The sequence below is a fragment of the Triticum urartu genome, chromosome 3A (assembly GCF_056163025.1).
Source record: "Triticum urartu cultivar PI428250 chromosome 3A, HENAU_Tu73, whole genome shotgun sequence".
Classification (NCBI taxonomy): Eukaryota; Viridiplantae; Streptophyta; class Magnoliopsida; order Poales; family Poaceae; genus Triticum; species Triticum urartu.
The window spans coordinates 562,700,527-562,727,418 of NC_141875.1; the positions used below are offsets into that span (position 1 = coordinate 562,700,527).

At 46.3% G+C, this 26,892-nt stretch overlaps 5 protein-coding genes across 6 annotated transcripts; 3 read left to right on the forward strand and 2 right to left on the reverse strand.

Moving 5' to 3' along the window:
* The first annotated feature begins 5,901 nt into the window (after positions 1 to 5,901).
* On the forward strand, positions 5,902 to 8,810 carry LOC125544092 (FAD-dependent oxidoreductase family protein). Its single transcript, XM_048707656.2, has 5 exons — positions 5,902 to 6,294; positions 6,817 to 7,098; positions 7,514 to 7,950; positions 8,179 to 8,338; positions 8,444 to 8,810. Exons 1-5 carry the CDS (start codon positions 6,037 to 6,039, stop codon positions 8,558 to 8,560), a joined length of 1,254 nt encoding a protein of 417 aa, XP_048563613.1. The 5' UTR covers positions 5,902 to 6,036; the 3' UTR covers positions 8,561 to 8,810.
* Positions 8,811 to 9,017: 207 nt separating this feature from the next.
* Positions 9,018 to 11,827, reverse strand: EDA14 (embryo sac development arrest 14). 2 transcript variants are annotated; one of them, XM_048707657.2, is made up of 9 exons: positions 11,614 to 11,826; positions 11,335 to 11,425; positions 10,969 to 11,060; positions 10,787 to 10,883; positions 10,604 to 10,683; positions 10,389 to 10,472; positions 9,905 to 10,004; positions 9,398 to 9,486; positions 9,018 to 9,302 (listed from the first exon to the last, which is right to left on the reverse strand). In XM_048707657.2, the coding sequence occupies exons 1-9, from the start codon at positions 11,667 to 11,669 to the stop codon at positions 9,299 to 9,301; spliced, it is 693 nt and encodes a 230-aa protein (XP_048563614.1). In that variant the 5' UTR covers positions 11,670 to 11,826; the 3' UTR covers positions 9,018 to 9,298. The 2 variants fall into 2 exon arrangements, with proteins under 2 accessions (XP_048563614.1, XP_048563615.1); XM_048707658.2 differs by lacking the exon at positions 9,018 to 9,302 and having other exon boundaries at positions 9,394 to 9,486; positions 11,614 to 11,827.
* An 837-nt stretch (positions 11,828 to 12,664) lies between these two features.
* LOC125544091 (ribonuclease III domain-containing protein RNC1, chloroplastic) lies at positions 12,665 to 16,022 on the reverse strand. Its single transcript, XM_048707655.2, has 5 exons — positions 15,163 to 16,022; positions 14,089 to 14,293; positions 13,809 to 14,009; positions 13,515 to 13,601; positions 12,665 to 13,423 (listed from the first exon to the last, which is right to left on the reverse strand). Exons 1-5 carry the CDS (start codon positions 16,020 to 16,022, stop codon positions 13,106 to 13,108), a joined length of 1,671 nt encoding a protein of 556 aa, XP_048563612.1. The 3' UTR covers positions 12,665 to 13,105.
* A 235-nt stretch (positions 16,023 to 16,257) lies between these two features.
* On the forward strand, positions 16,258 to 19,602 carry LOC125544094 (RmlC-type cupin). Its single transcript, XM_048707659.2, has 3 exons — positions 16,258 to 16,610; positions 18,855 to 18,979; positions 19,068 to 19,602. Exons 1-3 carry the CDS (start codon positions 16,262 to 16,264, stop codon positions 19,269 to 19,271), a joined length of 678 nt encoding a protein of 225 aa, XP_048563616.1. The 5' UTR covers positions 16,258 to 16,261; the 3' UTR covers positions 19,272 to 19,602.
* Positions 19,603 to 20,602: 1,000 nt separating this feature from the next.
* Positions 20,603 to 25,084, forward strand: CAM3 (calmodulin 3). The gene is made up of 3 exons (XM_048707660.1): positions 20,603 to 20,876; positions 22,994 to 23,363; positions 24,791 to 25,084. The coding sequence occupies exons 1-3, from the start codon at positions 20,801 to 20,803 to the stop codon at positions 24,891 to 24,893; spliced, it is 549 nt and encodes a 182-aa protein (XP_048563617.1). The 5' UTR covers positions 20,603 to 20,800; the 3' UTR covers positions 24,894 to 25,084.
* The last annotated feature ends 1,808 nt before the right edge of the window (positions 25,085 to 26,892 follow it).

Here is a 26,892-nt window from a genome sequence, read left to right on the forward strand (position 1 = left end):
CCAAGCCCGAGACTGGGTGCTTTTATTGCAAGGAAAGTGGTCACTGGAAGCGGAACTGCCCCAAATACTTAGCGGACAAGAAGGCCGGCAAAACGAAAGGTATATGTGATATACATGTAATTGATGTGTACCTTACCAGTACTCGTAGTAGCTCCTGGGTATTTGATACCGGTGCAGTTGCTCACATTTGTAACTCAAAGCAGGAGCTGCGGAATAAGCGGAGACTGGCGAAGGACGAGGTGACGATGCGCGTTGGGAATGGTTCCAAGGTCGATGTGATCTCCGTCGGCACGCTACCTCTACATTTACCTATGGGATTAGTTTTGAACCTCAATAATTGTTATTTAGTGCCAAGTTTGAGCATGAACATTGTATCGGGATCTCGTTTAATTCAAGATGGCTACTCATTTAAATCCGAGAATAATGGTTGTTCTATTTATATGAGAGATATGTTTTATGGTCATGCTCCGATGGTGAATGGTTTATTCTTAATGAATCTCGAGCGTAATGCTACACATGTTCATAGTGTGAGTACCAAAAGATGTAAGATTGATAATGATAGTCCCACATACTTGTGGCACTGCCGCCTTGGTCACATAGGTGTCAAACGCATGAAGAAGCTCCATGCTGATGGACTTTTAGAGTCTCTTGATTACGAATCATTTGACACGTGCGAACCATGCCTCATGGGTAAAATGACCAAGACTCCGTTCTCGGGAACAATGGAGCGAGCAAACAACTTATTGGAAATCGTACATACTGATGTGTGCGGTCCAATGAGTGTTGAGGCTCGCGGTGGCTATCGTTATGTTCTCACCCTCACTGATGACTTGAGTAGATATGGGTATATCTACTTAATGAAACACAAGTCTGAAACCTTTGAAAAGTTCAAGGAATTTCAGAGTGAGGTTGAGAATCAACGTGACAGGAAAATTAAGTTCCTGCGATCAGATCGTGGAGGAGAATACTTGAGTCATGAGTTTGGCACACACTTAAGAAAATGTGGAATAGTTTCACAGCTCACGCCGCTTGGAACACCTCAGCGTAATGGTGTGTCCGAACGTCGTAATCGCACTCTATTAGATATGGTGCGATCTATGATGTCTCTTACCGATTTACCGCTATCTTTTTGGGGGTATGCTTTAGAGACTGCCGCATTCACTTTAAATAGGGCTCCGTCGAAATCCGTTGAGACGACACCGTTTGAATTATGGTTTGGGAAGAAACCTAAGTTGTCGTTTCTAAAAGTTTGGGGATGCGATGCTTATGTCAAGAAACTTCAACCTGAAAAGCTCGAACCCAAATCGGAAAAATGCGTCTTCATAGGATACCCTAAAGAAACTATTGGGTATACCTTCTACCTCAGATCCGAAGGCAAGATCTTTGTTGCCAAGAATGGGTCCTTTCTAGAGAAAGAGTTTCTCTCGAAAGAAGTAAGTGGGAGGAAAGTAGAACTTGATGAAGTATTACCTCTTGAACCGCAAAATGGCGCAACTCAAGAAAATGTTCCTCAGGTGCCTGCACCGACTAGAGAGGAAGTTAATGATGATGATCAAGATACTTCTGATCAAGCTCCTACTGAAATTCGAAGGTCCACAAGGACACGTTCCGCACCAGAGTGGTACGGCAACCCTGTCTTGGAAATCATGTTGTTAGACAACGGTGAACCTTCGAGCTATGAAGAAGCGATGGCGGGCCCGGATTCCGACAAATGGCTAGAAGCCATGAAATCCGAGATAGGATCCATGTATGAAAACGAAGTATGGACTTTGACTGACTTGCCCGTTGAGCGGCGAGCCATAGAAAATAAATGGATATTTAAGAAGAAGACAGACGCGGATGGTAATGTGACCATCTATAAAGCTCGGCTTGTCGCTAAGGGTTATCGACAAGTTCAAGGGATTGACTACGATGAGACTTTCTCACCGGTAGCGAAGCTAAAGTCCGTCCGAATCATGTTAGCAATTGCCGCATTCTATGATTATGAGATATGGCAAATGGACGTCAAAACGGCATTCCTTAATGGTTTCCTTAAGGAAGAATTGTATATGATGCAGCCGGAAGGTTTTGTCGATCCTAAGAATGCTGACAAGGTGTGCAAGCTCCAACGCTCGATTTATGGGCTGGTGCAAGCATCTCGGAGTTGGAACGTTCGCTTTGATGAGATGATCAAAGCGTTTGGGTTTACGCAGACTTATGGAGAAGTCTGCGTTTACAAGAAAGTGAGTGGGAGCTCTGTAGCATTTCTCATATTATATGTAGATGACATACTTTTGATGGGAAATGATATAGAACTCTTGGACAGCATTAAGGCCTACTTGAATAAGAGTTTTTCAATGAAGGACCTTGGAGAAGCTGCTTATATATTAGGCATCAAGATCTACAGAGATAGATCAAGACGCCTCATAGGTCTTTCACAAAGCACATGCCTTGATAAGATATTGAAGAAGTTCAATATGGATCAGTCTAAGAAGGGGTTCTTGCCTGTGTTACAAGGTGTGAAATTGAGCTCAGCTCAATGTCCGACCACGGCAGAAGATATAGAAGAGATGAGTGTCATCCCCTATGCCTCAGCCATAGGTTCTATTATGTATGCCATGCTGTGTACCAGACCTGATGTAAACCTTGCCGTAAGTTTGGTAGGAAGGTACCAAAGTAATCCCGGCAAGGAACACTGGACAGCGGTCAAGAATATCCTGAAGTACCTGAAAAGGACTAAGGAAATGTTTCTCGTTTATGGAGGTGACGAAGAGCTCGTCGTAAAAGGTTACGTCGACGCTAGCTTCGACACAGATCTGGATGACTCTAAGTCACAAACCGGATATGTGTATATTTTGAATGGTGGGGCAGTAAGCTGGTGCAGTTGCAAGCAAAGCGTCGTGGCGGGATCTACATGTGAAGCGGAGTACATGGCAGCCTCGGAGGCAGCGCATGAAGCAATTTGGGTGAAGGAGTTCATCACCGACCTAGGAGTCATACCCAATGCGTCGGGGCCGATCAAGCTCTTCTGTGACAACACTGGAGCTATTGCACTTGCCAAGGAGCCCAGGTTTCACAAGAAGACAAGGCACATCAAGCGTCGCTTCAACTCCATTCGTGAAAATGTTCAAGATGGAGACATAGATATTTGTAAAGTACACACGGACCTGAATGTAGCAGATCCGTTGACTAAACCTCTCCCTAGATCAAAACATGATCAACACCAGAATTCCATGGGTGTTCGATTTATCACAATGTAATTAGATTATTGACTCTAGTGCAAGTGGGAGACTGTTGGAAATATGTCCTAGAGGCAATAATAAAAGAATTATTATTATATTTCCTTGTTCATGATAATTGTCTTTATTCATGCTATAATTGTGTTATCCGGAAATCGTAATACATGTGTGAATAATAGACACCAACATGTCCTTAGTAAGCCTCTAGTTGACTAGCTCGTTGATCAACAGATAGTCATGGTTTCCTGACTATGGACATTGGATGTCATTGATAACGAGATCACATCATTAGGAGAATGATGTGATGGACAAGACCCAATCCTAAACATAGCACAAGATCGTATAGTTCGTTTGCTAAAGTTTTTCCAATGTCAAGTATACTTTCCTTAGACCATGAGATCGTGTAACTCCCGGATACCGTAGGAGTGCTTTGGGTGTACCAAACGTCACAACGTAACTGGGTGACTATAAAGGTATACTACGGGTATCTCCGAAAGTGTCTGTTGGGTTGACACGGATCAAGACTGGGATTTGTCACTCCGTATGACGGAGAGGTATCACTGGGCCCACTCGGTAATGCATCATCATTATGAGCTCAAAGTGACCAAGTGTCTGGTCACGGGATCATGCATTACGGTACGAGTAAAAGTGACTTGCCGGTAACGAGATTGAACGAGGTATTGGGATACCGACGATCAGATCTCGGGCAAGTAACATACCGATTGACAAAGGGAATTATATACGGGGTTGATTGAATCCTCGACATCGTGGTTCATCTGATGAGATCATCGAGGAGCATGTGGGAGCCAACATGGGTATCCAGATCCCGCTGTTGGTTATTGACCGGAGAGCGATCTCGGTCATGTCTACATGTCTCCCGAACCCGTAGGGTCTACACACTTAAGGTTCGGTGACGCTAGGGTTGTAGGGATATGTATATGCAGTAACCCGAATGTTGTTCGGAGTCCCGGATGAGATCCCAGACGTCACGAGGAGTTCCGGAATGGTCCGGAGGTAAAGAATTATATATAGGAAGTGCTATTTTGGGACCACCGGAAGAGTCCCGGGGGTCCACCGGGTGGGGCCACCTGTCCCGTGGGGCCACATGGGCTGTAGGGGGTGCGCCTTGGCCTACATGGGCCAAGGGCACCAGCCCCAAGAGGCCCATGCGCCTAGGGTTTCAAGGAGGGAAGAGTCCCAAAGGGGGAAGGCACCCCTAGGTGCCTTGGGGAGGAGGGATTCCTCCCCTTGGCCGCACCCCCCTAGGAGATTAGATCTCCTAGGGCCGGCCCCCCCCCTTGGCCCTCCTATATATAGTGGGGAGATGGAGGACTTCTGACCTTGGCCTTTGGTGCCTCCCTCTCTCCCTCTCCAACACCTCCTCCTCCTCCATAGTGCTTGGCGAAGCCCTGCCGGAGTACTGCAGTTCCATCATCACCACGCCGTCGTGCTGCTGCTGGATCCATCTCCCTCAACCTCTCCTCCCCCCTTGCTGGATCAAGAAGGAGGAGACGTGGCTGTTCCGTACGTGTGTTGAACGCGGAGGTGTCGTCCGTTCGGTGCTAGGATCTTCGGTGATTCGAATCACGTCGAGTACGACTCCCTCATCCCGTTCTTTGAACGCTTCCGCTCGCGATCTACAAGGTACGTAGATGCATCTAATCACTTGTTGCTAGATGAACTCCTAGATGGATCTTGGTGAAACCGTAGGAAATTTTTTGTTTTCTGCAATGTTCCCTAACAAGATCTTCAGGATCGGGCGATGAAGGCGCCTTCACGTCTTCTTCCTCCTTGGGGGCATCGTCTCGGAGCCGGCCACAACCTGAAGACCAGTGGATGGCGGCATCTTCGCCGTGTGGGTTGCGGCATCTTCGCCGCGTGGTTTGCGGCATCTTCGCCGCGTAGTTTGCTGAGGCGGCCATTTCGGGGGCGTGGATTTCTGTTTGGCAACGATGATGGCTTCGAGAGGAGCTTTGGTCGCAGCTCGGGCTTCGGTAGTCGGATCTTCCCGGCGTGTCCGAGGTGCTCTTCCGCTGGTTGCTTGGTTGCTTTGAAGTCGGAGCTGCGGTGGAGTGTGTCCAGGCGGTGACGATGACAGGCGCTCGGTGGTCGGTTCCGGAGGGCACGGACGGCGCAAGTCCTGCATATTTCCCTTGTGATGATCATCGTCAAAGTCGGAGCTGTCGGTTGTTCACGCGTGTGGCCTTCTGTTGGCATGTGCCATCATGGTTTTCTGGTGCAGCTGTTTGTAGCTCTATGATCCCATGTCGGTGGCCAGGTTGGCCGGTAGTGCCCATGTCATGTGGGTTGAGTTGTATCGGTTTTAGCCCGGCTTTCCGTCAATTAACCGAGCAATTCTCTTCTTCTTAATCAATGAAAATGGCAAATCTCTTGCCTTGTTTCAAAAAAACATGCCAACCAAAACAATTGAAGTAAACGGATGGCTGTCGCTGGCATTTTATACTCCCTATCCTTTTGGAGTTGACCTCTGCTGATAGTATCTTGAAAAATATTCAAGTTGGACAGTTAAAAATCATGTGTAAGTTTGTCTCAAAAGCATCTTCAATGTACGAGTGAAACTACTATCTTTACAGGGAAAGAAGTACCAGTGACAGTGATTTCCTTCAGAAAAAGTTGCTGGGGCAATTATTTCGATATGAGTTTTTTTTTTTAGACACCATTTCGATATGAGATGAAACAGGCAGACACGATCGGGCTAGGCTTTGGGCGATTGGAGCGGCCTCGCTGAGAGTGATCGACCGGTGCCACCGGGCCAGGGTCGGACCCCAACTCGCTCCCCGCAGCCGGGCCGGCCGTGATGCTTCCGCTGCGGCGCTTGTCGTGGGCCTGCCGCCGGCGAGGTCTCGCCCAGTTCGCCGCCGGAACCCCCCGGGAGGCGGCGGACGCGGTCGTGGTGGGCGCCGGCGCGGTCGGCCTCGCGGTGGCGCGCGCGCTTGCCATGGCCGGGCGCGAGGTGGTGGTGGTCGAGGCGGCCTCCAGCTTCGGCACCGGCACCAGCTCCCGCAACAGCGAGGTCATCCACGCCGGCATCTACTACCCTCCCCGCAGCCTCAAGGTGCGCTGCCCCTTCCCGGCCAAGCCGTATAATCTACGAGTTCGTGCACAAGGATTCTACTAGCTTTCTGTGATATTTCAGTTCAGTTCAGTCAGTTCTCACCAGTGACCACATTGGAGTATTGGACAGTTGACATTAGTATTTTAGCATCTCAGTCTCTTAGGTGTCTGTGTCCTTAGAGTTTGAGATTGGTATACAAATACTATTGCTGAAAATAAAACACATATAATTCATCGGGCAAATAGTAATCTTCTTCCCTGCTTTGTGTTATTTTCAGTTTTGCACATTGCAGTAGCAATATTCCCGTTGATACTTTTGAGGTATATATATACTGTCTCCAATGCTGAGTGCACTTGTAGAATCACAGTTCATTACTTCATTTTCCCCTTCTGTCCATCTATGGCATTCTTAATAGTATAATGATCCCTTCTTCTGTCCTATTCTATTTGATGAATTACCAAAGTGCTTTCTTGCCATGCTGAAATTAATTACAGATTTTTCTCCTACGGAATGTTTTTGTAGGCTAATCTTTGTGTAAGAGGAAGGGAAATGCTCTACAAGTACTGCACAGAACGAGCAATCCCCCATAAACGGCTCGGCAAACTTATCATTGCTACTGGTGTTGCAGAGACTGCAAAGCTGGACATGCTCCTCAAGAGCGCTAAAGACAATGGGGTGAATGATCTTCAGATGATGGAAGGTTCTCAGGCCGTGGAGATGGAACCTGAACTGCGTTGTTTGAAAGCTTTACTATCACCTAGTACTGGGATTGTTGACTCGCATTCATTCATGCTCTCCCTTTTGGTACTTGGCTAATCTGTTCTTGATTCTTACCATTTTTGTCTTTGCATTGTTTATTTTGCCTGCTATAATCCTCTAAATGATTCAATTATTTGAAAGGTCCCTTTTCACACTCTCCAAGAGTGAAAAAACTGTATAGATAACTGAAATAGCGCTACGTAGAAGGCCTCTGCACTATCGAAGCAATTTTAACTAGTTAAGATATGTTGATGTTCCTTTCTTTCGTTTTCCTTCTCAAATGAGCTCGCAGCAATGTTTGGAAGGTTGAGGCCTGATAATCCAAAAATATTCCCCATGCGTCTTTCCTGTACACAGCTATATTATGTTCATTTTATGTTAGTCCACTTCATCGTGTTGCATCATGCAAAACTCTAAATCTTCTCATACTGTCATGTGATTTCCTTTTCTTGTGATGCAGGCTGATGCTGAAAACCTAGGCGCAACCATATCATATAACACAGCAGTCATCAGTGGGCATGTTGGAGATGAAGGGATCGAGCTTCATATTTCTGAAAGCAAAGAGCTGGAGAATCAGTCTATAGGCTCTCCTGTACCCCCACAGATTGTTTTGCTTCCAAAACTTCTGATAAATGCAGCAGGTTTAAGTGCAATTCCACTTGCCAAAAGACTTGATGGCCTTGACCAAGCATTTGTGCCCCCGGCTTACTATGCCCGTGGATGTTACTTCACTCTCTCACAAACCAAGAGTCCTTTCAGCCACTTAATATACCCTCTACCAGAGGATGGTGGCATAGGGGTCCATGTCACACTAGACTTAAATGGCCTTGTCAAATTTGGACCAGATGTTGAATGGTTAGATGGTAAAATGGATGACATGTCATGTTTCCTGAATAGGTAAGCCATTGCAAATACTTGCTTGTTCAGTTTAATTATATATGATCTTTTTTACTTGTTATACACATCGCTGAAATTGATGGAGTTACAAACGTTCTAGTGGTGTCCAATATTTAAAAATAAAGTTACCACAGTTGCTGCCTAATATTAACTGGTTAATATGAAAATAGTTTCCTCTTCTTGAAAAAGCTAAGATGGTGTGTGACTTTTAGCATCTGTGTACATCAGGTTTGATTACTCAGTGAACCCCACCAGATGTTCTGGATTTTACTCTGTGATAAGGAAGTATTTTCCAAATCTCAAGGATGGTTCTTTGGAGCCTGGTTATTCTGGGATCCGACCAAAGCTTTCTGGCCCGGGACAGCGCCCTTCAGATTTTGTTATTCAGGTTATTATCTGATTTAACATAGTTCTCATATATCAGCTTGAAAGTTTACTTTTCACTGTCAAGTATCAACAAACCCGTGAAGCTGAACACTCCTGACTACTGCAGGGGGAGGAAGTCCACGGTATTCCTGGGCTGGTTAACTTGTTTGGTATAGAATCCCCTGGTTTGACATCAAGCTTGGCAATTGCAGAACACGTCGTTTCAAGGTATAACAGCACTTGATTCTCAAACAATCACCGATCGATGAATTGCAGCTGGATGAACCCAGGACAGCTGGAGTCTATCATGTGAATCACATTGCTCACAATGATTTCCTTGTTTATTTCCTTTTATTTTGGGGAAGAACAAGATGCTGCTTGTAAAGGTGCGACTCTCCAGCTTAGTTGAATAAACAAAATATATCGATTGTGGGTTGGTGTATAGAAATGTGGATCCTCGCATACATCTTGTGGCAAGAGGATCCTCTGCATTACCAACTTGTGTCTGAGCAAAAGTATATGCATTACATCGCCTGTTGACCATTTGATGAAAATTGGATGGCCAGGATTTGAATGGAAAACACAATGGTGTTGTCCATTTTCTTGCAGCAAAAATACGAGGCAACTCTGACAATTTGCCTCTGTTTTCGAATCGTGGGATGCAACTTAAACAGCTGCCGGGACTGAAATTCTATCACAAATATCTTGATAACACAGGCATGATTTCAACTATATCCATCAAAATTGTTCCTACATGGTGACTCTGATCACTTAACATTTCGAGAAATTAACATATGGTAATAGACTAATAGCAGTACATGGTCTCCGGCATAGGATCCACAAATATCACCAGGCAAAGGTTATAAAGGTATCTGAAAGCAATGGATGGGGTTGTGGAAGGGCAAGGGCAATGTCACAGGGAAGTGAAACTCTTCAAGCACCAGCTTGTCTGTTCCCAATTGTCCAGCTTTCGCCATTCCTATCATCTGAAGTTTAGCGAACGACGGTGAGTAAATTGACAGGTCAGCAAGAAAACAAAACATTATTTTAAACAAGGTAATAAAAACTAAAAGCGTCTCACCGCTTCCTTTGCGCACGCCACTTGTAAACAGGCTGTGATGTTGAATTTAAAATCTCTTCTTCACGGAGCTTCCTTTTGCGTCCAGGTTTCTGCCCCAGTATTAAACAACAACTTCAGTAACTTCAAACTTGACAACAAAAACAGTACTACTGTACTATCGACGTGACCATCAAAATTTCATAAGCCAGTTCTTTTGAAGATTTTGACTTTAGGCTACTTGAGACATCGGTTGATGACAAAATCTGAACTGGTTCAACTGAGTTGTATTTTTTACATTATTTTCACAAATAACATAACATTTTATGGTTCAGTCACTGAAGGTATTATACCGACTTCACCAAAGCAAAATAAATATTCTAATTCATCAGAGAAAACACACCTTCAGTTCTTTTTGCAAGGCCATTATTTTCACAAAATAACATAACATTTTATGGTTCAGTCACTGAAGGGATTATACCGACTTCACCAAAGCAAAATAAATATTCTAATTCATCAGAGAAAACACACCTTCAGTTCTTTTTGCAAGGCCATGTCCGCATACAATTTCTCAAGATTCTTAACCCTTTCTTTCCTGCTTTCTAACTCCTTGTAGGAGGAAGCTGTTTTCCTATAAAGAATTTGACGGGATATAAGTTTATCAGGCAGCACCTGATGCACTAATGTGCACAAGAATCAATATCATGCTTTGAGCTAGAGAAAAAAAATCCCATCCCACATCCAAGCCATTACCACTGAGTAATTTGCTGAATGCATTAACATTCACACCCACATCAACCATGAATAGCATGAACTAAATCACCAAAACACCCAAACTCTCAGGTCTCAATAATAAAGAGCAGGTATTTTGACGAGAGTAAAGACCAAAGGAACAGGTGTAATATTCATTCACTAATAAACCGATAAATGAAAGCTATCCTTTCCAAGTATAACATTAATCACAGTAGCCACATATATAACACAAAATCATATTCCCAAAAGAACAGCACACTACCTCTTTATACGAGAAGGGATGTTACCAAATTGAGGTGCGCTGCTGCTTTCACCTATCCTAGATCGTATTTCTTTGGCTTCTTCTCTGAAATGAAACAGCTAATCATCTCAATATTTAAAAAATCTTAGGTGGCTAGCCAGCGATTCATAAATGAATCTTAAAAAATTAAATTCAAAACTGAAAAATGGTAAGAAGCAAGAATGCGACATTTATACCTGTCTTCCGCAAAGTAAATGTGCTTGTTTGAACGCTTGTCATCCACTGCGTGAAGGGTTGAGCTCAATCGTTCAACTTTCTACAGTCAAAGGTGTGACATTAAAATTGGATCAGAAATATAGGATTTAGCCACAAAAAACAAAGTACGCATTTGTTTTGAATATTTCAAAGTCACCACAAACCTTTCTTTCACTTTGAATGGCCTGAAAGATGTATCCCATGTCTTTATGCTTCAAGAGCATACGTTCCTCTTCGGTGTACTTATTATTTGCTTCAGGCCTAATAAAAGGTACATGACAATCCAAATCAACACGTAGAATATACCAAGGTTCGAACTGCCAGAGTAAACTACTCTATAACGTACTTGGGCCTATGGATTCCATCCACGGTTTTACTGTTGATCATCTTGAAATAGAACTCATCTGGGTTCTTGAACGATGCCTTCTCCTTCAGATTCTGTATTTACCAGATAACAACAAGGACCATAGGTTAGCTATAAGATAGCTATGATAAACATCCCAGGAATGTACCAAATAAACAAAAGAAAATGCCCCCCTGAGCTCTCCTAGGTCCTAATAAGGGTGTGCTTGGGTTGAGCTCAATTCGATTTTCGGCCAGTGTTGGCAAAACAAAGAACTAGAGACAGTTGAAGGGGGCACATCGCATGACATAGGTGAAGAGAAGGAATGACACACAAGAGTCCCAACTCGGGAAGGAACAGAAGCAATACCCTGATGAAATCCTCCTTGCGCTGGTAGGCCCTGGCGCGGAGGATATGGTCCTTGTGCTTCTCCAGAAGCCCGTACTTCTTCCGCGACTCCCTGCAACACCAATGCGAATTCCAGAATCAGTCCGCAAATCGGCGCAGACGCGAGAGGAAGGTCCAACACGGAGACGCCCCCAGAAGAGCCGCAGGGCTCCGATGGCGGCGGCGGCCGCGCCGTGGGAGGCGAGCCCGTGAGGCTCGAGGGGAAGCGGGAAGCGTCGCGCAAGGGGAGGAGGGACTTACGGCTGGGCGCGCTCCTTGTGAGCCCGCCGCGGAATCGAGTTCCGCAGGGACGACATCTTCGTCCTCGCTGCGCCTCTCCCGGAAGAACGAGCGAATCGGCGGAGGATCGGATTTGGGAGGGGCTACGCGGCGAGGAGAGGGGAGGCCGGAAGAGAAGGAGGCGGCCGAGCTAGCTAGGGTTCAGGGTTTGGGTTTTCCTCGGGCAGTCGGGCGTGCGCGATGCAAGATGAAGGGGCGAAGCCTGGTCCGCGAGTCCGGTGCAAGGCGGCCCGTTCGTATTGGGCTGTAGTGATACGTTTTTTCTTTTTTGCGGGGAGGATGAACAATTGTTTTTTTTTGAAACTGGCTGAACAATTGCTGGTGTGAACAATCGCATTTGCAAAGCATGGCATCAGCATTTAAAAAAAAGAGTGTGTTTAGACTATTTTTTTTTCATCTTTTTCTAAAAAAAAGAAGAAGCAATTTTTCATCTCGCCCGGAAGAACCGATCAGGTGTCAAACTGTAGAGACTGCCACATTATGGAAATCCAATTCGGCTCTTGGGAGCATATCCTGCCCACCAAAAATGTTTTTTGCAAATGTAAAAAAAATAGATGTGTTTTTCGTCACACCAAAATGCTACCTGCAAATTTTTGGGAGGAAAGCTTAAGTATTTGATCTGTGCCAAAAAAAAGTCGGATGACAAATGTTACCTCCAAATTTACACTTACTTATGTTTTTTTCACCGACGAAGCACTATCACCCCGTTTCACATGAAAATTGTCAAGCACGCTTCTTACACTAACAAGAACATTTAAAAATAGAATTATTAAATTTTATTTACTATTTATTTTGAATTTACTATTCATTAGAGAGCATATGCACCCTGAAACCAAAACGGCCCTCCTGGCACATTGCCTCTTATATGATGTCCATGGTTGAGTGGACACGAATAAAATCAGAGCTTGAGTAAGGATAGCTAGCAGCAAACAAGTTCCACAAGATAAACTTATGCACCCAGCGAGCAACTTCGACTGTACCGTGTTAAAAAAAACAAACTTATGCACCCATATGACAAATGGCATTGCACGTTAGCAGTACACGTTGCATTCACATTTTCGGCTACAACATTACAAAGCATGTTTCTCACGGATAACTCTATCTTCCCGCTGCTGCTGCAGCTGCAGCTGTTTGTGTTTCTGCTCAAACTGGAATTTACAGTCAACTCTCAAAACTGTAACTTCGAAAAAACTACGGCGTTCAATTTTAATCATCTCTAATACAGCTGCCTATCTCTAGTACGCAAGACAAGAGGTTACAAGAGCTGTGGGGGTCCAGAAGAGGCTGGACGGGCAGTGCTTGCTTTAATCTGCGGGCCGGCTTTGGGCTCAGGCTTCGGAAGAGCGCGATCTGATCCGCGCTAGGATTTTGACGACCCTGCATTTTTTCCTTCAAGCGCTGGCAATCTCGCCGGTCATCAGTTCAGCACAAACCAACACGGAGCATATCCTCCTCATACAGCTTTCGGCTGGACCTGTTCGAAGTCAAACACCTCGAACATCAAGCGCCGCACATCAGGCTTGCCGTAGACGCAGTACGAGAGCCCGTGTATCGCTTGCTGGACAGCAGTCGTGGAAGGATTTCTCAGCCGGCGGTTGTGTTCGAATCTGTCCTGTACAGTCTCCCCGTATATAATGTAGTGGTGAAGGTGCTTGTCCCGCAGGTACCGCCCGCAATACTTGTTCATCAACAACCTCCTATGCTTCTCTGACAACCACCTGCCAGGTGCGTCGAGATGCTTCATGAGCAGCCTCTCTGCCAATACTAGATCCTGATCATGAGGGAGTTCAGACCTTCAGTATGACTATTGACCAAATGGAGAGCGGTCAGATGCTGAAAACGTCACAAGATGGGCAACAAACCTGGATCTTCTGACCAACATATTCCAGACGCTCAAAACAAAATCTTGGATGCTCAAACTTGTATTTTGAGGGATGCATGAAGCACAGCTGCAGTAAAAAACCAATACAGATCATGTTGATTTATGTGCAGACAATAATGAAATATATCAACAGTTTGAGTTGTTGGACAACTAGGAAGCAGATTTGATAAGACAAGCAAGTAATGCACCACAAAACATGTTTGCATGCAGAGAAATAAGTAAACATTAGAAAGGAAGACCATAAGGAGAGAAAAGACTAGCGGTGTCAAAATACCTGGAGGCCAAGTCCAAGTTCTATATTCCTTGCTTCTGTAATTTCTGGAATTTTATCATTCGCTGGCAAGGGGTATCCTAGGATGTTCATGATTTTGGGTCTATTATCAAAATCCCAAATGTTTCCTCTGAAACGATGCATGCCTGGTGGCACACATGCTCGGAAAAGCCTAGGATGAGCAAAAAGGGCATCCGCTGGTGGCTGCAGTACATGCAACAGTTAACTAGATAGAAAGAAGTGACGGTGAAGATTTGGGACAAACGGCAGGAACGGTCAATACCCGGTAGGCAGCAACATCTTGCCATGCGAGTTGTCTCTTCTCAAACTCCACTGAAACATAATCAACGTCTTCTAGTTGACGCCGCAGTTTTGGCTGACAGCTCTCTTCTTCAGGGTCCATCCCGAACGCCTCAAAGAGAACACGATAGACTTCAGGCATTCCAAAGCACAGATATATAGCTCCAAATAATGCCCAGAACACAGCCCTGAAGTACAAACATAAAGTTTAATGAAGACTACCCCATATATGTACTCCAGATTGCCAGTTAACAGTACAAATAGCTCTGACAAACCAAACAATCAAGAGAAAACTCTTCAAATGTGTTAGTATTATCATGAATTTATGAAGTTAGGTTATGTGCTCCATATTCTTATGCAAAGAAAATTTCCACGGCAAGTTAGCTAGAACATAAAAGGGAGACACAGCAGTACACAATAAAGGAGATTGAAGAATGCAATTCAGTACAAGTGTACAACATCTAACAGGATTATGTAGGGGGAACTTGACTGTTAACAAGGCTGTAGAACATCTAACAACGGAGACAACTTCACTGAGAAAGCCACAGAACATACATATAACATTGAACTAAAGAGTGGCCAAAAAATAAGCTAACAATACTCGCTTTCACCATTAATGTTATGCCAAGACATGCAAGTTTACTGAATATGTTGAATATGTCAAGAAGATAACAACTAGTTAAATGTACCCCTACCAAATTTCTCCTAGCACCGCTCCACCAAATCACCCATACATTTCCCAAAAAAATAACTACCACAGCAGAGCAAGTATGGAATGCAGATCAAGCTCATGCGAACAACATTGATATCTAGTAACCCACAAGTTGATATTTAGGTGTTAAACTCATAGGCAGTTATCTTCCTTATCGAATTTATAAGGTGCTAACTAGATGTATACTATGCTAATAGCAAATGTGCCATGGACGATTTCACTCTTACACTGATGAACAGAATGTTGACTGATTGCTCGCATTGTCCTAATGCATGATCCCAGACCAGAATTATACCTCTACTACAATTCAAATCGCACATTCCCAGTCAGTAATTGAAGACTTACTTCGTGGGCGGTTCCCTGTCCTTCCGTATCATCTTATCCAAATCGTCGTAAGGAAACACCAAATTATGCAGGCTGGCCGCCTTGATCCATTTGGGCAGCATCTTCTTCCCGATGAGCGCGAAGACCCGCTCCCGCATCGGGCCAGGGGACTCCCTGGGGTACCTCTGCAGGAAGAACTCGCAGAAGGCGAGCTCCAGCACGAACTGGCCCAGGAACCACAGCCTGGAGTGGCCGTTCCGCACGTGGCGCGTGCGCGTGCGCTCGGAGGAGGGGTCCAGGTGCTGGAAGGCGAGGTAGAGGAGGACGTCGAAGTGGCGCGCGGGGCAGTCGTCGCCCTCGCCGAGCGTCTCGGAGGGGGCGAGCGGGTAGCCGAGCGCCTGCTTGGCCTCGAGGAGGTACTCGTCCATCCAGGTGCGGTCGGCGGCGGAGAGCGGCGAGGAGGGGAGGCAGGAGGAGAGCAGCGGCAGCGACTTGAGCGACAGCTGCGGGCTGTTGAGGAACCGCTGGGTGAGGCGCTCGTCGTCGAGCGGCGGCTTGAGGATGAACCGCCGCGGCGGGTGCTTCTTCTTGGGCGAGACGGCCTTCTTCCGCTGCGCGAGCTCCCGGAGGAGCCGGCTCGGGCTGTTCGCCGGCTCCGAGGGGGAGGCCTGCGGGGGCGGAGGGGTCTGGTCGGCCGCCACGGCGAGCACGCGGGCCCGGCGCCGCGTGGCGGGGAGGTGGAGGGGCGAGAAGGTGAGCGCCTGGAACGCCATGGCGGCCGGTGCCATGGTGGTGGCCGCTGGGTTTTGCGGTTTGGGGGCTGGAGGAAGGGGGAGGAAGGAGGAAGAGGATAAGCGTAGAACGATAGGAAGGGGACCCATCGAGAGCCGTCCGTTCTGCGTTCGATGGCTCAGATCTTCCGGATCCGGGCCGAATGGGAGGAAATATCTTCAGCTATCTATCCGCCTTCGAAATGACATGGCAACCCACGTGAGGCAGTGACAGTTCGCCGGCCCCGTCTCGACAGAAAAGGTAAAGTCTCCGCCGCCGATCCCTCGCCGCCGGTAGGCGGGCAGTCGGGGCGCCACCAGCTTACCACCGGCCTGCGCGCCGCCCGTCGATGGCGAACCCGAGGAGGGCCATCGCGCTGCAAATCAACACCCAGACCCCGCCATTCCCCGCCGCCGCCGCGCCCTCGTCCTCCTCGCTGCCCTCGTCGCTCCTCCACTTCCTGAAGCGGCCGGCGTCCTTCCCCTTCCTGCTCTCCCTCTTCGTCCTCCTCACCTGGATCTCCCTCCACTTCCACCAACCCACCCCCTCCGCCTCCCTTCAGCGCCCCACCGTCGTCCACGACCCTCAGGCCAACCTCGTCCGCTACCCCGCCGCCCTCCATCCCACCCCCATCGCCGCCGACGAGCGCGGATGGCTACTCGACCCTGTCGCCGCAGCCCGCGAGGCCGGCCTCCCAAGTGAGCTCCCCTCTTGCCTCGCGAATTCTACGTTTCCAGTTATGCTCCCTTGTTGTTAGCTCGCTGCAAAAATTGTTTCAATAGAATAGTTGGAATGTGGCAGGGATGATGTAAAATATATTACACTGTGTCATCAATTGCAGAAGTAAGGTCTGTCTAGTTCATACTTGTAGTAGATACTCCAGCTCTTGCTCAGTTTGAAGTTTATAGTGAAAAGAAGAACAGAGTGATGTTCTGAACTGTGTCACTGGTGGAAGTGCAGCACAAACATGCTATCCTTTTAGGATGTACTCCCTCCATTCCAAATTACTCGTCGCAGAAATGGATGTATCTAGAACTAAAATACATCTAGATACATCCATACCTGTGACGAGTAATTCGGAACGGAGGGAGTAACACCTTTCAGAGTGGCACTTGGTTTGCACCTTTCAAATTAATCTTGCTACCTTAGTGCCAGTCTTACTTGGAGATTGTTAAGCTGGGTGTGCTATATCAACCAGTATAGGCACCTTGGCTGAGCTGGGCATATGCCGCTTTCGTCTGTTGTTAGCTCGCTGCAATAAGTTGTTTTAATAAAAGAGTTGGAATGTGGCAGGGATGATGTAGAATAAATAACACTGTCATCAATTGCAGAAACCAGGCCTGCCTAGTTCATATTTGTAGTAGATACTCCAACTCTTGCTCACTTTGAAGTTTATAGTGAGAAAAGAACAAAGTGATGTTCTGAACATGACACTGGTGGAAGTGCGGCACGAACATGCTGTCACGCGTGGCTAACACTTTTTGGAGCGGCACTTGGTTTCCACCTTTCAAAATAATCTTGTTACCTCAGTGGCAGTCTTATTTGGAGAATGTTAAGTGGGTTTGCTATGTCAATTAGGCACCTAGGTTAAACTGGGCATGTACCACGTCCGTTGGCAGCATTGTTTGTGTGAGTTTGATACAAGGTGCCTCTGTGTTCACCCCTTGGCATATGGCCCAACAAACTGTGATCACTGAGATGTTTTGGTGATTGGATCGTTCCACTTGCTTTCCATCTACATATATTAGACAGATACTCCCTCTGTTCCAAAATAGATGACTCAACTTTATACTAACTTTAGTACAAAATTAGTACAAAGTTGGGTCATCTATTTTGGAACGGAGGGAGTAGATGGGTAGCTTTCTTTCACAAGCAACCAATGATCAAGACTTGTGTTCAGAATTGTCAGTTCCATCTATCTATTTATTTATTTTCCTCAAATGTCCCTATTTATCATACTGATCTGTATCCCTACGGCCGAAAGTAGAAAAGGTAGCAAAAGAGAACATTTGCAATATGGGGGTAGCAACCGATTGATTTTTAGCTAACCAAGTTGGAGAATATTCTGCTACACAAATATCTCCCTTCTTTTGTACTTCATTTTACCTTTGTCGGTTCTATCAATAGATGCCCATCTTACTGGGAAAAAAGAGGACTTTCCATGCATCACTGCTGTTTTCCCACTACTTACTACTCCCTCCGTTCCTAAATATAAGTCTTTGGAGAGATTCCACTATGAACCACATACGGATGTATGTAGATGCACTTTAGAGTGTGGATTCACTCATTTTGCTCCGTATGTAGTCCATAGTGAAATCTCTACAAAGACTTGTATTTAGGAATGGAGGGAGTAGTTACTACTGTGTTGAACTTGAGACTCTTTGTCGAGTGTATGGCTGGTAGCCAGAATGAATTTGCTCTATGGTCTAGTTTGCCAGTATGTTGAACTTGAGGCTGTTCATCTCTGTGTTTCGTTGTAACTTTGCTTTGTTCAACTTGATTCTAAATTTGTGTCATCATGCTCAAAATAAAGTACTATTATTCATATGTTGTGTCCATCAGTGTCTCTACTCTCTATTGATTGTGTTCTAAAGATTTGTGTAGATATTGAAAGTCTCTACTGATCTTCTGCATACGAGGAGAAAATTAGGCATGGATTACTAGCCTACAACTTATGGGACCGTGTCACTTTGTAGCTGCAGAACTCCAAGTTTTTTTTTCTCTTGGGGTTTACTCTGGAACAATATTTACATGACAAGAAGTCATAAATACAGAAACATCGATTCCACGCTCTTTTGTATGGATTTGTGGAATGATATATTTACTTGGATGTGATTGCCTGGAATTTTGCTCTACAGCTTAGGCAGGACTGATGTGAATAGAGCACAGGCTGTTTTTCAGTATCTGACTGGACATTAATTATAATGTTCAATTTGTGGCAGATGGGGCGTTGGTCTGTCTTTCACTACACGTGGGACTGATCCAGCCAGGTGGTTTGCGTGGCAACCATCGTCACCATACATGCAATGAAACATTCGTCATCTGGGGCGCAAAAACAAAATTCAGGGTAATGATATTCTCTTCTTCATTCACTCACTCAGCCCCTGATAATCACATCCTCTATTGTTGATTGGTTGTTTTTCCGTGATAAACAGTTAGAAAATCCTGATGTAAAAGATAAAGGATACGGAGAAGCCATAATTGCTGCTGACGAGGTAGCCATTGTCGCAAGCGCAAGATCAACCGCACACGCATTGATCAATATGGATGTGCGACCGACCTTCTTCTTGGGATGTCAAGATACACCAATAAATCCCAACAGTTCAAATACTGACTACAAGGTCTGGAAAGATCTCTGACATCCACATTGCTCCTATGGTCTGACGGTGAGCAATATTTCAAAGACTAATACAATATGATCCGGAGAAACTGAAAGTAGCATTGAGCCTTCAGAATTCACCTCGGTGAAGATTTTAAGGTAGATGCTTGTGTATAGTTGAGGTGACACTTCCAGTTGGCTCTCCTAGTTCTTTCGTCTGTTTTTTTTTCTTTTTTGTTGACAAGGGGTTATTCTTGTTACTATTTGTTTGTTTTCTTTCTCTTGCATATAGTCACTGGTCATGTACTCCTTTGTTAAAGGAAACAGACCTACCTTATTTGGCTTAATATTCTCAGAAAAATTTCTTTCTCTGTATGTGCAGCATATGTCTGCCGAGCTGTTAACTGACAGATCATAGATGCCTCTTTATATTGACAAATTGTTGAGCTATGCGCTGCCGGGTACTAATTTGCAGATGCCGTTTCATGCCTCCTTGTATTGCCGAATTGCAAAATCAGAAATGACCTCTTTGTGCAGCGAATTGCAAGTGAAACAGGGCCACGTATCCAGGACACGTTGATGTGCTCTCGAGCTTGTTCTGTGACCTGTGCCTGGCTTTGGCTTACACCTCTCTGCTTTTCTCCATTCGATTGTTAGCCATCAACATCATCAATCGAGTCGGATTCGTTTTCCCCCACACGGTTCTTACGTGCCACAGATTTGCAAACGGCATGTGGCGATATTCATCGACAATACTTGCAGCGAGATGAGACGAGATATTTTAGGTAGGATATGCAGTTTTATTTTCAGGTTATAGGATATACAACTTCATCCAAAAAAATACCAACATCGCCGAGCTCGACAAGTGTCGCCGGGAGAATGCATGCATCAAATCCCTCATCCAAAAATAAAATAACATATGGTCCTCAGGTAGCTCCAGTACTATTTTTCACTTAGAATTTACAGAAATTTTGTAACAGGATGATCATTGGAATTTATACGTGTGGTGCTCCTCGATCCTTTTCTTTTTGAAGTTGGTTTTATGTGCCCGACGCGAACTGCTAGAAAATCAATTGTGTGAAGAATGCAACACAAATTCTATGCCTGCAGAGAAATACAAATACGATGGTGGTCCAGTACGCTTGTAGTCTAGTGGATGAACAGACAAGCAAGCCAATGAAATGGAGAGAAAAAGATCAAATACAGAGGAAGATATCTCGCACACCGGAATCCTCACATGTGATAGGCCCGCTTCACATTCACACCATCCACACGAGCCCATAAAGAAAATATTCTCAGAAAATAATAAAACGCTAAAATTTAAAATAACAAAAGAAAAAAAAACACTGAGAAAAAGAGAGAAGGGGAAGGGGAACCGGATGCCCAGAAACTGGAACCAGGAAATCCCTAGATCCCCACGCGATCCTCTTCCTCTATAAAGCCTGCCCCCCGCGACACAGATGCACCCAGTCGCGCACTGAGACCCCCCCACGTCATCATCGCCCCATCAACGCGCAGCTCGCGTAACATTTGCAGGTCCTCGTCGCCCCTTCGAGGTTTCGGTTTGCCATGGCGGACCAGCTGAGCGAGGAGCAGATTGGCGAGTTCAAGGAGGCCTTCAGCCTCTTCGACAAGGACGGCGATGGTACCGATTTCCGCCCCTTTCGCCCTCCCCTCCCCTCCCCTTCCCTTCCCTTCCCTCATCCGCATTAGGTGATCCCGCGCGAACGCCGTCCCGATCGATCCGGCCCGGAATCACGGATCCTGCCCCGCGAGGCGTGGGTTGATCTGCGTCATGCGATGCGCGCCTAGATCTGATGGCGTGCCGGGGCGGTGGCGATTTTGTTTTTGCGCGGCGATTTGGTCGTTTTGGCGTGACGGTAACCGAAACGCCTGCGTGGTGGCGAATTAATCTGTTCCGTGGTTTGGGCCTATCCTCGTTAGAGGCATGCAATTAGTCTGCAGGGAGGGGGGTTACGCATTGTGGTGTGCGTTGTGTGCTTGTAGGCTTGTAGTGATTTGACCCGGCGTGGCGTTTGGGTGGCCTGTGAAATGATCTCAGGAACAAGGATGGGGGTAAATATGCGCACCAATTTGCTGTTTGGATGTCTGTCATCATATCATAATATGTGAGCACGTAGTTGGGAACCGAAGTGCAGAATTTGACAATAAATAAGCTTTGGGGTCAATGTTATTTGGGGGAAGGGCATCACCACATCCTCCTGGTTGTTCAATCAGAGCACCAGACCTGGTAATTTCATCATTTATTATCTTCACTGAACCATACTAATCCTGAAAGAACAGTATTCCAAGGCAGTGGCCTAGTGGTTGAAGACGGTATTGTCACTTGGCTTGCTTACCATGCTTCCATTTCATTCGCATCAGATTCCTTACATGTCTCTGCTTCTCGTACGTCTGAAACCAAGGAATATCTGCTCTAAGCCCTGGCCATTCATTTTAGCATTGACAACTTGGGTGTGATGTGGGCTGTTATGTTAGTTATTTTCTATGGAATCTTATCGTGTCATAGTAAACATATGGAAAAGACTTGAGAATAAAGTGGCCATGGAGGAGTATTGTAAAAAAAAAAGTGGTCATGGAGGAGAATCTAGGTCTGCTCAGAGTTAGCGGTCCACATTGGCTTAGAATATAATAGAACACTTGAAGAATGTTGGACCATTCAATAATTCAATTGAAGCGCTTAACGTGTCGTTTAATCAATGCCCCAATCCTGGATATATTGTTTCAAACTGTCAATTGTTTGACCAGAATTTTTTAGGTAGTTTGGATGTAAAATGTGATTAATTAGATATGTGGGTATGTTGAACTGGTGTTTCTGCTGCCTATAGTGGAGGATGTAGGATTTTTAATAGTGCAAGGGCATTATATATGTGTACTTGAATTCAATTATATGTTGGGCGATGCCCTGTTTTAACTGTTAGATAGCTTCTTTTTTGCTATTTGACTTGAAAATAAACTGAATGAGTTTTCATACTGATGACTTAACATGGGTTTTAATAGAATTTGATCATCACCATAAATAAGTCCTGTCATTCTGTTGATTGACATACTGTACTGTGAAAGATGCAAGGGCATAGAGACAACACAATCAACACCTGCATCCTAATTTATCTGCTGCCACCTGCCATATATTCCATTTGTGTTTGGAAGGTGTAGACCCAAAATCCGCTGAATGCTTTATTAATATTATTGAACCAAAGTACTGCCTTCGTTCCTAAATATAAGTCTTTTTAGAGATTCCACTACAAACTACATACGGATGTACATAGACATATTTTAGAGTGTAAATTCACTCATTTTGCTCCGTATGTAGTCCACAGTGGAATCTCTCAAAAGACTTATATTTAGGAACAGAGGGAGTATTGATAATTTTATGCTATTTATTATGTAAGGTAATGTTTATGTTCTCTTTATTTCTGCATGAGTTACTGTGCTTTATAACTGACTGTTCTGTCTAATCGGAGATTTTTTTTATAACCAGAGTATGTTTGATCACTTAACCCAGCTTGGGTGTTCTGTGACCATCGAAAGTGCACTTTCTGGTGTTAGTTGGTTTTATGTTCCCTGAATAAAAATGGTTATCCTGATGAGATGGATTCTTCAACTTGTCTAGTCCAAATCTTCACACCTTCTGCTATACATTTGTGGTCGCTACATTTTTAAGTTTTACTATACTTGACAGCACATTGCACATATTTTTCTCTTATATCTGTCTTACCATGAGGTGGTGTAATTTCTCAGGCAGCATCACCACCAAGGAGCTTGGAACCGTGATGCGCTCCCTCGGCCAGAACCCTACCGAGGCGGAGCTGCAGGACATGATCAACGAGGTGGATGCGGACGGCAACGGCACCATCGACTTCCCAGAGTTCCTGAACCTGATGGCCCGCAAGATGAAGGACACGGACTCCGAGGAGGAGCTCAAGGAGGCGTTCCGCGTGTTTGACAAGGACCAGAACGGTTTCATCTCCGCGGCGGAGCTCCGCCAGGTGATGACCAACCTCGGGGAGAAGCTGTCCGAGGAGGAGGTGGAGGAGATGGTCCGCGAGGCCGATGTGGACGGCGATGGCCAGATCAACTACGACGAGTTCGTCAAGGTCATGATGGCCAAGTGAGGAACAACCCCCCTCTGAAATAACCCTTTTCTATTTTCGCCGAATAACGAACCACCTGGCTTCATAACAACAATTTTTACCCTATTATTACGTGCACGCTGCTGGTACTGACACTTGTTGGCTAGGTGTAGTCACTGAGGGGAGAAGGGCCAGATACTATTTTTTTTGTTCTCTTGGCCACGGACTTCTCCTGTACTACTTTGCTGGATTTGGTGTTTTTTCTTGGTTGGGTTGCTTCTTGGTTCATGCTTGTCGTTCGGTTTGTTGAAAGTTATATACACTAATTTTGCGCCACACGTGCGTTCCATCTCGCTATCTGACTCTCGTTTTCGTTGGATATTATATCACGCACGTGAAGTCGGATTTGGGATTTTCGTCCTGCGTTATGTAGGTGCGGCCTAGGCTCATTCGTACCGTAACAATCACCTGTGGAGCCTCTCTCCGTGCTACGTCGTGGAGACTCTTCCTGGAGTCGTGCGTGCCGCAGAATTGCAGCGTAGGCCGTTGTCACGCACGAATGTGATGCCTGGTCGGTTGTCTCCGCCAGGCAGCTCGATCTGACGTCAGGTAGACGTGCCAAATGCGGCGGTGGCGGCTTCTCGAGACGGTCCCTATGCTAGCTAGAAGATGAAAAGATGGATGAACGTGACGCCATTGTCGTGGTTGATGGATGCAGTCGTGTAGAGATATATCATACGCCGACATGGCCAGTGGACATGGTTTCCTGGTGGAATAACCGGTCGGGAGGTGGCCATTGCTCGAGAATATATGCCATCCAAACCCTTTTTGGCCGGCGGCTCGAAGATGCTGAACGCAGCTTTTATTCGCTGTTTATGTTGTGTTCGTATAAAGTGAAAGGTCGTGGAGGCGAAAAAGCTCAAGAGAGGGATTTATTCGTACTGATTTTATTCGTTTTCATCGGTTTGCGTTTTACTTCCGGGCTTTTTCAGCCCCCCTCAATGAATGTACACGAGCTCTTGTGCAGATTCTTTGAAAACAAAAAAAGGAAAGGGACGAAGGGGGGAGGCGCGTTTCGGCTCCCGGGAGCATTCACTCCCGCATGAAATAGTACCTCAAAAAAAGTGGTAAAATGTTTTCAAAAAATTCTGATTTTCTGGATGTTCGTGTTAGTGTCACAAGCATGCTTCAATTTTCATGCGGAACGGAGTAGTGTTTTGTCGGTGAAAAAAATAAATTTAAGATGACATTTTTGCGTAACATTTGGTATTCAATTTCTTTTATTTTGCACAGGCTAAAATCTTTAACCTTTTTGCCTGAAACTTTACAGGTAGCATTTTGATGTGACTATGAATGCATAAAAAAACTGTTGAGATTTTTCTAACATTTCGAAAATCATTTTTCGCACGGGAGCGAAATTGGATTTCCGCGAAGGCTTATGCATGTGTAAACCCTGTTTGTGCAGGAGAAGGGAGAAGAGGATAGAGGAGAGGAGAGCGCCGTCGGCCAAGAAGAGCGTGGCAGGGGCATCCGGTGCAAAGAGTGGCAGCAAATGCACAATCCTCTAGCTGAAACCATCGGACGTGCATAGTGTGCGTGTGGTGCGCTCGGAGCGCTGGTCCCCGACCGACGCATCTGAGCTGTTGTATGTATGTATCAATGTGTGTTCATGTGTATCCCGGTGTGTGATGGCGATCGGCCTACGACTGTAACCGTTCTCAAGGTAAACGAATAAAAGTGCTCTCTGTCTTGCGGAAAAGGAAGAAAGTGTAGAAACAAGGCGTGGCGGAGCTTGAGACTTTAATAACCATCACGGACAGGTCGACAGATTCCTCATCAAAAAAAAAAAAACACGGACAGGTCGACAGATCCACCGTTAGATATGGCGAAGCGCACGGCCATCGGGTCTCGGCATTGTTTTTTTTGTTAGAAATGGAGAAGGACCCTGGCCTTTGCATCTGAACGATGCATGCAGCCACTTTATTAATTATTAACACAAGATTTTATAAAGTCATATAACAGTAAGATTAAAGTCATTATCTAGTCAACATCTGTTACTACTCATATCCAGTTGATGAAGGGATGCTGATAGTCTGGGCCTAATGCCAAACAGATCTCACAGCCAAACCTAAGAGCAACTTCAAAGGGCCAACCCATTTCGTCCGCCTGCGTCCGTTTGGGTCGGCGCGGACAAAAGTGGCGGCCCAACGCGCCGACCCAAACCCAAATCACGTCCGCGTCGCGTCCACGCCGACGCATTTGCGTCCCAAATTTGCGCCCCAAATGTGTCCGCCGCGTCCCCACATGGTGGCCGTCCAACTACCCGCTGCCCACGCGGTCAGCTTAATTTATGACGATGGGCCCACGCGTCAGCGACGGCGCTCGCCCTTTTTTAAGCCGACCGTGCGGCGGGGTCGTCCTCATCCAAACTCGCGCGTCCACATCTGTCATCCTTTGCTCCCTCGTCGCCGGCAAACCCTAGCCACCACAACCACAGCGAGATGGGCCTCTTCTCCGGCGCCAGCGGCAGCAAGGCCAAGGGCAAGTCCCCCGCCACCCCTTTCCTCCCGCCTCCGCCGGCGTCGACGCCTCGCCGGCAGAGGCAGCGCGTGAACGTGGCACCGCGGCGGGCGTAGGCCCTTACCCTCTCCACGGCGGGCGACAGCGTGGTGCCGCCGGTGGCCCCGCCGTCCCCCATCAAGCCGGAGCCGGAGCCCGAGCCGTCCCCATCGAGCGCTACTCTTGGACGGGAGTAGTGCGCGAGTGTGTACGCGCGCCGCCGGTCTGGATGGGAGCGATGCCGTCGCAGGAGCGGGCGTACCTCGAGCACTAGCACAAGATTAGGGTGGCCAAGGAGCTCGCGACGGTGAGTACCTCGAGATGCTCGAGCGCGACCTCGAGGAGGAGCAGCGTGAGGCCGAGGAGGAGGCGCGCCAGGCCGCGGCTGCACAGGCGGCTTCACAACCCCCCGCGCCGGCACTGCCCGACATGACGGCGCTCTGGAACACGGCGTTCGCCTGGGCCGGTCCGGCGCCGACGCTCATCGACCTCATGGACCCCGAGGACGATGACGAGGACGCCTAGGGCAGCGCGCCGCCTCGTAGTTTAGGCTGTTTTTATTTTTTTAAATGCAAATGTGGACGCATGGACTCTCGCCGGCCTTCGTGGCCGGCTTTAATGTTTGATTAATGTTGTTTCTCTTTTTTAATATGCATGCGTTCATTTTTTTTGCGCCGTCAAAAATGTGTTCAGGACAACGTTGGGTGATACGTCTCCGTCGTATCTATAATTTTTGATTGTTCCATGCCAATATTCTACAACTTTCATATACTTTTGGCAACTTTTTATACTATTTTTGGGACTAACATATTGATCCAGTGCCCAGTGCCAGTTCCTGTTTGTTGCATGTTTTTTGTTTCGCAGAATATTCATACCAAATGGGATAAAAACTGACGGAGAGTTTTTTTGGAATATATATGATTTTTGGGAAGAAAAATTCACGCGAGACGATGCCCGAGGGGGCCACGAGGCAGGGGGGACGCGCCCCAAGGGGCAGGCGAGCCCCTG